This window comes from Pungitius pungitius, chromosome 5, assembly GCF_949316345.1.
Source record: "Pungitius pungitius chromosome 5, fPunPun2.1, whole genome shotgun sequence".
NCBI classification, from domain to species: domain Eukaryota; kingdom Metazoa; phylum Chordata; class Actinopteri; order Perciformes; family Gasterosteidae; genus Pungitius; species Pungitius pungitius.
This window is the reverse complement of record NC_084904.1, coordinates 19,229,021-19,238,048: the sequence shown is the minus strand read 5'-3', so window position 1 is coordinate 19,238,048 and position 9,028 is coordinate 19,229,021. Positions and strand designations below refer to the sequence as shown.

The following is a 9,028-nucleotide window of genomic DNA, read 5'->3' as shown; positions in this document are numbered from 1 at the left end:
CAAGGGAGCTAGGGCTGCGCTACATGTGCGCATATGGCTTTTCGCTGGGATCATAGTTGATGCCAAAGTTGATGGAAATTCGGCCGTTTGTGCTTTATGGTTGGAAAAAGCCAATTTAAACCACATTATAGATATTAAACAGTCAGATAACATTCAGAAATCTAGACATGTAATTGAATAAAGTCTATATTAAGATATCACTAATATGTTGTAGTGTCTTTTTTAAATCATTATTAAAAATAAAATAAAATAAAAGCATCTCGCTGCTTATTTGATAATATCAAATTGTCCACAAATGTGGCTGTGAAAATGTCTTGATTATTGTGATATGCATGCATCTTCTCTTCATCTTGAACGCTTTAAAAAAAGTTTTAAAAAACCCTAAATAAAACAATTGTTGTTCCGTAACTGTTAAACCGCCAGGGGGCGATATTTCCCATAAGGCACGGCTTCGCGTTGCCCCACAATGAACTTTGGTTGCACTAATCCGAGTTCTTAGAGCACAACGACAAGTGCGCAGTGTTGGAGAGAGACACACACACACACACCATAGCTCCGGCTCCACGGGAGTCAGTTGTGTGCGTATTGTGCATCGCGACTTTGAGCAAACGTTTTAAAAGGAGACATTTTTGGAGAGCCCGGGACCTCGTTTGTCTTCATCCCCCATGATGGGTCACAACCCGAAGAAAAACACCCTCATTTCCATCACGCCGCTGGACGTGTTCCGCCTTTGAAATGTGACTTTGTCTCCTCTTTCCAAAGCTTTGGTCAAATAACAGTCGCAGCGTGCTTCCTCGTCAGCACGTGCGTTCTGTTGAGTTTACTCTTTTTCGTCATCAGCTTTACCTGGAAACACGGTTGTTTTGACTAGAAGCGGCATTTTGACTAATCATCAATCTTTTTGTTGAGTTTTATTCTTTTTTTTTTTTTGTTCATGTATTTGGAGCATAGCCTAAGCCTAAATCACATCCATGTGGCCCCTCCCCTTTCTGCTGCGCACGGAGAGCCACAACACCAGCGAGCTGCGAGTCAGTCTGACACCGAGCGCGGAGGAAGGCAGAGGGTCTCCAGAGAATACACGAGAAGAAAAGGATAAACTCACATTTCCTGGATTGTGCACACAAGGAGCGAAGGGATCGGACTGGTGATCTTGCCTCTTTGGGATTTTCTCCTCGGGTTTGTGAGTAAAGAGACTGTAAAATAAACAGGATTTCTTCCCTGTAAAGTAGAGCAGAACACTTTCCCCCTTTTATGTAGCCTACCATTGTGCCATGAAAGCTTTAAAGTGTAACTAGTCAAAGTCCATTCCGGCTTTAGGAATGCATGTGACTGTGTTGTGAATGGATTGAATAGTTAATGTAAGAGCTAATAACAATGGTTGAACAGGTGGGGTTTGTAGCTGCATGGAAAGCCCAGTTCCCTGAGTCTAACCCCCCCTGCATGGAGCTGAACTCACTGGGGAACATTGAGCAGGAGCTGGACAAATGCAAGTCTTCCATCAGGCACTTGGAGAAGGAAGTAAACAAGGAGCGCTTTCGAATGATCTACCTGCAGACTCTGCTCGCCAAAGAGAGGAAGTCCTACGACGGGCAGCGGTGGGGATTTAAAAGCACCCCCCGAATTAATGATGGAGACCCGCCCGGTGGGCCAGACAGCCAGAGGCCCCACTCAGAGGAGGCTCAGGTGGTGGAGGAGGAGGAGGAGCAGCAAAGAGGGCCTTACAAGACATCCAGGTGTAAGCCACATCCAGAAGGAGATGTGGGCCGGGTGTCGCCGGTGTACCAGGACCCGGAGATCCCCGAGTTCCAGCTGGGCACCGGCTCCGTGGCGGCTCTGAGGTCCAACTTCGAGCGCATCAGGCGGGCCAACTCCCACGCGGCCGGGGACGGCCGAGGGTCGGCGGCGGCGGGCGCCCAGGAGAAGCCGTTCTACGTGAACGTGGAGTACCATTCGGAGCAAGGGTTGGTGAAGGTCAACGACAGGGAGGTGTCGGAGAAGATCCGCACCCTGGGCGGTCAGGCCATGCAGATGGAGCGCAAGAGGTCCCTGCACTCCCTGCCGGTGAACCTGTCGGCCGCCACGGGGGACGTCGGCAGAGGCCTCCATAGGGGCGGGTCCACCGGGGGGAACTGCGGCCACAACGGGTCGTACGACGACGTCGCCGAGGTCAACCCCAACTTCCCGAAGGAAGGCGGGAAGCCTGAGCCGCAGCCAGCCGAGTGCCGGCCCTACACCAGCGTGTACGTCGGGGGCATGATGGCCGACGGGGACACGCGAGTCATCCACATCCGGGACCACGGCACGGAGGACGACGCCAACCTCACCTGGCCGAGGCGCTCCTTCTCTCACGGCAGCTTCGAGGACGCGGGAGGGGGCTACACGCCGGACTGCAGCTCCAACGAGAACTTAACGTCCAGCGAGGAGGACTTCTCCTCGGGACCGTCCAGCCACGTGTCGCCCAGCCCCACCGCCGCCTGCACGCCGGCGTACAGGGACAAGAGCCGCTCGCCCTCCCAGCAGTCTTTTGGCAGCAGCAGCAGCCCGCCCCTGTCCCAGAAACGGCCGAAGCAGCAGGGCGCGGCGTCCGAGGCCTCCGCCGCGGGAGGCTGTAGAACACGCCGGCAGCGGCCCAGCGACGGGGAGTCCACCGCGTCCAGCAGGACCTCCCGGGACAACAGTGTTCAAGGAGATCTGGGTAGGTCTGCAAGACACACTGCACAGCACAGATGGTTCCCTGAGCCTTTTGTTTTCAGGATTAAAAGCCCGAAACGTCTCCTCGGGGGTGGAGATGATGAAGTGCTAAAAAAGCACTTTGAAGGCCCTCTAATCAGCTTCTGAAAGATGACTGGTCTCAAGCCAGAATTTGTCACTGATGTGTAAATGGCACCCAATCATTTTAACGTCACCACGCACTACAAAATGAATTCTGTAGCCAGGATTATTCTGCACTTATTTCTTAACACACACAGAGAGTTCGGGATGCTATCAGCGGGTCAAAGAGGTCCCATGTGACCAAACTCAAGCCGACCCATCCCGGTTAGGCCAATTCTCACCAGGTCGCAGGCTGTAGAACCTCAACCCGCCATGATTGCGTTGGTCCAGACACACAATGGACTGCAGTGGTTGTGCAGCTCTTTCAGGAGTGTTTTCATAACCCCCGCCCCCTCCCCTTTCCCCCCCCTTCTGCTCTTTGCCCCCTGAGTGCTGCAGCCCTCTCACAAGAGATGAGGCCGCGGCTGCCCCCAGGACGCCCCCCCCCCCCCCCCCCCCCCCTCCCCTGGTCGCTAGGCCCCTGTCCACCCTGAGTGTTTTTGTGTCAGCGCACATCAGTGTTTTGGTCCTCAGTGCAGAGTAATTAACTTAAAGGGGTTTGTGTAGCGTGATGAATTTGGGGAGGCTCTTTGTTGGAGGAAAAAACCCTAACGACTAACTAAAAAAAAAAAGAAAAAATCCAAAAAGAGGACCGAGGGGGCTTAAAGTGTGTCATGCGGCTTCCAATCAAAACGACTGCCATCAGGGTTTCCTGTTGTTATGTGCGAGCACAATAGGAGAATCCCTCATTGAGCGCGAGTATTGACATGTTAACAATGTAACTATGTTAAGTGGGATAGGGAGAGCGGTCGAGGCCACTTGGTACATGCCAAGGGCACAAGGAGAGGCGGCAGCTTAGTGCCGCGCGGACGTCGTTGCAGGTTGAGGCCAACGAGGGATCGGGGACGCGGACGCGGCCTTTTCAGGATTGGAGCTGGAAAAAAAATGAGTTTGCCTCTACCCACCAGCCCCCAAAAAGTGTTATCCACCGTGGCTCGGATTAAACCGATGAGCAGTAATAGTGCCGCGTTACATAAGGTGACCCGGTCCAAAGCTCTTTGACACAAAGCATGTGACGATATAATCAGCGGGAAGGGTAAGCTAGCACGCCGCTCGGAGGACGGGAACCTCCAAATCCATTCCTCTGCACACACGCATGCATACAGGAAGGCATTGCACTTGTAGCCCCTTTTTGAAAAAATAATCAAGAACAGTGTTTTTACTTCAGTCATATTAATGCTGCACTCCAACGAGGCTGTTGGATTGATTGATATTCCGTGGTACCCTCTGTCTGCTGAACGCCCACCAGCTCTGTGTCCCCAGGTTGTTTTTTAGAGGCCTCCTGATGAATCTGCGAGTGTCCCAAGCCCATGCTGATTAGCCCGATGACATCAACCAGAGCCTCCAACTCTTTTTTTTTTTTTTTTTTATCGTGAAGAGGAAGACCGGAGATGTGATTAAGAGTGCAATCTGTGCAGATTTGGCACAAGAATTTCAGCAGAAGTTGCCGTGCGAACCTGACGTCAAAGCAAGCTAACAAGTCCCGTCCTGTAATAACGCGTCGACCTCGTTTGTAGTTTCCGACACTTTGGATTTAATCAAACAGAAATTCTATTGAAGTACACAGACAGTACAGCCACTGTGAGGCCCTGAAGTCGTACTACAGATTTCATGCTCGTCCCCCAGCTGTATTCACAGCGGTGCATCCGTGTGACCAGTAAACAGGCCTTTTTCTCTTTTTTTTTCGGTGTAACAATGTATTTGGAGTTCCCCGTCCTGTTTGACTCTCTCTGTTTCGCTCTGTGTTGCAGAGCCTGAGGTGCAGCTTCAGTCCAGAGAAGACTTGTTGCTGATATAATGCCACAGCTGCCTCATGCGGACCTCGCTTAGTGCATTACCAGAAGTGTGGATTTATTTATCCAGTTGCTGGGTTAGGCCTCGGGCAGGGAGAAGCTCTCGGGCGAGTTTCTGCAATAATCTGCCCTTTTTTTGTGTGGTTGGTGACTTCTGGAGAGCAGTCCAGTTCTTTTGTTTTATTTTTCTTTCATTTATCACAAAGCCCTGCGGCATTCACTCAAATCTATTAAATGGGCCCCCGGAAAGCCAACTTAACCTCGGTGTTGCAAAAGCGCTTTGTGTTGTGTAACTATTAAAGCTGCATAAACGGACCAATCCAGTCAGTGGTCGTCCCTAAAGGAGGCTCTCTGGACAGAAGGGGGTGTGTGTGTGTGTGTGTGTGTTCTGCACCCTGGCGTGGAACATGTGAGCGCTGCAGCGGACCAAGAGCTGACGCTGGTGTGTGTGGGTGTGTGTGTGTTTAGTGCCTTGCCCGATGGCGGTCTCCGCCTGGGAAAAAATGACTTGCTCACCATCATAAACACCTACGAACTGACACAAACAAACCCCGTGGTTGTCCTGCAGCCACTCAGCTGCGTGGCAGCGTGAAATCTAAGTAAAACGGCCAGTCTAAAACGGACTCATCTCAGGGCACCCTTCTTCCTTTTTTTTTCTTCTATGAATAGAAGAATAAGTGTTGCCTCCTGGTTTCTGGTTATCTAGGCCAATTGTCAAGTCAAGCTGTGAATAGAGCTGATGATTAGCTGTGGGCCTTCTAAGGAGGCCAACTCTCTGATGGGTCTATTTTGCCATAATTAATTACCATCATGACACTGGCATGCCTGTGGTCGCCGTTTTTTTTTTTTTTTTTGGAGCGGCCTGCCACGTGTGCGTGTGTGTGTGTGTGCCGTGTCGTGGTTAATGCATCGCGGTGCACAACACTAGAGCCACGTCTTTCGGGATGCACGCATGAGGATTTTTGCGCCGTTTTCTGTGACTGGAGGAGTCCGTCTGAAAAGGGGGATGAAAGCTGTCTGAGTGGCTCGGCGTCAGGCCAGCGATCGACACTCCTCGCTGCCTCAGCAGGAGTCGCACCGACGCTGGTCTACAGCCGCGGCTAATTGCAGACTCGTGAATATTTCAGGTTCCTCAAGGAGGCCCAGGCGGGGCCCATCGCTGTGCCTGGATATCGACATCCGAGGTTTGGTGGTCAAGGAAGCCTCTCCCTTTCCGAGAGTAAACGTAAGCCCACAAGAAGTGCCGGCATTGTGTGTGTGTAAGACACCTGTTCTTCTGTCCAGTGTACTGGGTAAAATGGTCGATCGCTGAGTACACCAGGTCAGGCATCGCCAGCTGCTCTCGCGCTAAACGCCATGAATAGTCTTTTTGTTCCTTGCTATCAGGGAGCAGAACAAAAACACTTGTTAAGGAGCAATGCGAGGCCCGATCGCACCCCCCCCCCCCCCTCCGCTCCCTCACATGTTTGCAAAAAAACAAAACGTAATAATGGAGGAATCCATGGCATGTTTAGGAGCCTGCGGGCACCCCCCCCCCCCCCTCCCCACACGCAACCCCCGGCTCGGTGATCCTCCCTCGTGCTCGGCCTCAGTCCCCCCCCCCCCCCACCCCTCACCCTCGGTCCTGCAGTCTCAGCTCCCCGCCCTGGTCCCACTCAAAGGGCCCTCTGTGCTGCTGGCTGGCAGGGCGAGTGTTCACGGAATGTCTCAGCTGTTTTTTGGATGGGGAGGGGGGGCGGGGGGGGAAACGGTTAATGAAATGTTAAGTGTTGTGTGAGTTCACCTCTCTCACTGCAGCGTGACCCGTGGCGCTTGTTGTGTCACTGGGTTTGTTGGGGACAAAGAGAGCCGGGGCAGTGCGGGTTGGATGAGGAAAGCAAACGCTTGTGTAATTTCATCGTTAATATTTGCAGTTATTTTTGCAAGTGTTTAAAGAAGCGCTCCAGTGAATTATTATTATTACACTTCTTTGAAGTACGATGGATTAAAACAAATTGAAGCAGCCTTGGCTGCCAGATATTTTGACCCTTAGTGCTCAGCATGGGTCACCTTAAAAAAAACCTACATTTCCCATAATGCAGCTTGGTTATATCTTTTTAATTGGACCCTCTGTGTCTGTGAACGACACGCACGTACGTTGTAAAACTGTTTTCTGCAAGCCCAGGCCAAAATAACCCTGATGACATCATCAGCGTGCCTGGCAAGATTAATTGAATTTTTTAACTAGGACTCTATTTGTAACCCACAGATTCTGATATAACAAACAAAGTCTCTGAGGATTGGATTCATTCAAAGCTGATCCCACAGAGCGTTAAGTTGAACCAACTAGTTAACTGCAAAAAACACGTGTTGCTATGCAGAATATGGCTGAGAGAGAGAGAGCACATCAGGTGAGGTCCTATCACTAATATTTAATCATATTCAGACATGCATATGAATATTTGATCACACCTGGAGGTCACTGCCTTTTCATTTCATCCGTCTGATTTAATTTCTTAAGTCTGCTCATATCTGCTCATAATGAGCAATGTCAGCAGTTGGGTTCAGAGTAAAAAGCAAACAGAAGCCCATGCGACTGGACACCCTCCCAGTTTTTTTTTTATGAAACAAGATCGGACTAATCCCCCATTTAAAGACCAACGATCCGCTGTAACATGTTCGTAATGCTGGATTTCCCTTCTGCGCAAAACGTGCTCCATTGTCCGCTCTATTTTCCAAGACTGTAGCTGTTCCCGGGCCTGATTCTGCCCGCTGTGCGGCATCAGCAGCATCAGCAGCCCGGCCACCCTGAGCTATTCCCACACGCGCTCATTAGTGGGTGTGCTGCACTGTGCGGCCCGTGTTCTGACCCACGCTGCTCAATGACTGCCGCTAATTTTAGGCTGCCCTACGAGAGACGAGGCCCCGTTGGCCTCCACCAGGCCCCCTGCGGTTTAAAGGGCCTCCCGGGGCAGCGGTCACAGGGTGTGACGATGATGTAGCTCATTTTTTTTCTTTTTTCATGTATAGTTTACAGCCAGTGGCCGCAAATTTGCATTTGCAGATGCCGCAGAGGTTAGAGGGCTGCTCTGCCCATTATACACCTCGAAGTCAATTAACCACTCGGGGGGGGAGTACCACGCAGCCCCCCCTGTTTGATAGCCTGTGCCTCAGGAGGAGCTTTGTCAAGTCTCGGCGAAACGACTCGAGTGACATCGTGTGAGTTATCGGGGGTTTGGGTTGGGATGTTAGTATTGCCCCCCGGTGATGGAGCTGTTAAAAGAAAAGCTCATCTAGAAAACGGCATCATGGGAAATGTGAGATTCACCGTGAGGTGCAACGCAAGTAAATCTGGACAAGATTGCTTCACTAGTTATGAGGTGAGGAAAAACTACAGGAGCAACAGGACGAGGTCACTTTGTCCAGTCTGAAGAGCCCTCACCCCCCCCCCCCCCCCCCCCCCCCCCCTCTTCCATGGCACCGGCGTTTCCCCAGTGACTGCACAGTCTGCAGGAGAATCCTTTTTCTGGAACCATAAAGTGGCGCCAAGCTTTTAACAACATCTCACATTGGCATCCTGTATTTTTTTTCTTTCTCTCGGGATCCAGGCGAACCTTTTTTGGCGAAAGGCCGTCCTTGATGGTCTCCTCTCGTTGCTCTGTGGTGGGTTATGGATGTTTTTTTTAAATCTCATTTCCAGCCCTTTCTGAGCGGGATCGTTAAACGCATTATGCTGTACGGTGTTTATTTCTGGAAGCTAGCGATCAGAATTCTCTCCATCGGTCAATATGTTCACAGTGGGGAACAATAAGCTCGCTGTGATTCTCTCTCTCTCTCTCTCTCTCTCTCTCTCTGCAATACAAGCGCTCCCCCCCCCCCCCTTTGAGCTATTTAAACACACTGATCAGTCAAAGTGCCGGCTGGGCAGCACCGGGTGAATTCCCAATTGGTGAAATGGGGATTTATGGATGCTGCTATTCTAGTTGCAGCTCTCTCTCTGGGACAAATCGATAGACACTCTTAGCTCTTTGATTTTTTACTCTCTGGGGGAATTGCTGTCAGAATTTATTCCCATCAGTCGAGTTCATACTTTATCCGTGGCACTTTTAGTGGAAAAGTGAAATGACGGTCTGGATTGGATCCAACAGCCGGTTTGCCGCTTTTTTTGATCTTTTTAATCTCCCGCTGTGCAGGGAAAAAGGCAATGCTTTTCGTGTCCATGCCACGTGACGATGTCAGTCATTATGACAACAAACCAAAGCTTTCAGTCTGGACATAACAACAGTAATGCGTCCCACGGGAAAGTTCCCTCTTGTTTTGAAACTCTCCGCTTGTCTGGTGAAATGAGACCACATGATTTAATTCTCCGATGCTGAATTTGCACA

General features: G+C 50.8%; 1 protein-coding gene across 1 annotated transcript in view; it reads left to right on the top strand.

Moving 5' to 3' along the window:
* The first annotated feature begins 495 nt into the window (after positions 1 to 495).
* The window catches only part of si:dkey-91m11.5 (PH_BCR_vertebrate and RhoGAP_Bcr domain-containing protein), a 20,060-nt gene continuing 11,527 nt past the window's right edge, over positions 496 to 9,028 (top strand). Inside the window, exon 1 of the mRNA XM_062562182.1 lies at positions 496 to 2,830. Coding sequence (XP_062418166.1) covers positions 1,375 to 2,830 — 1,456 coding nt within the window. The 5' untranslated portion in view covers positions 496 to 1,374. The remainder of the gene's footprint in view (positions 2,831 to 9,028) is intronic.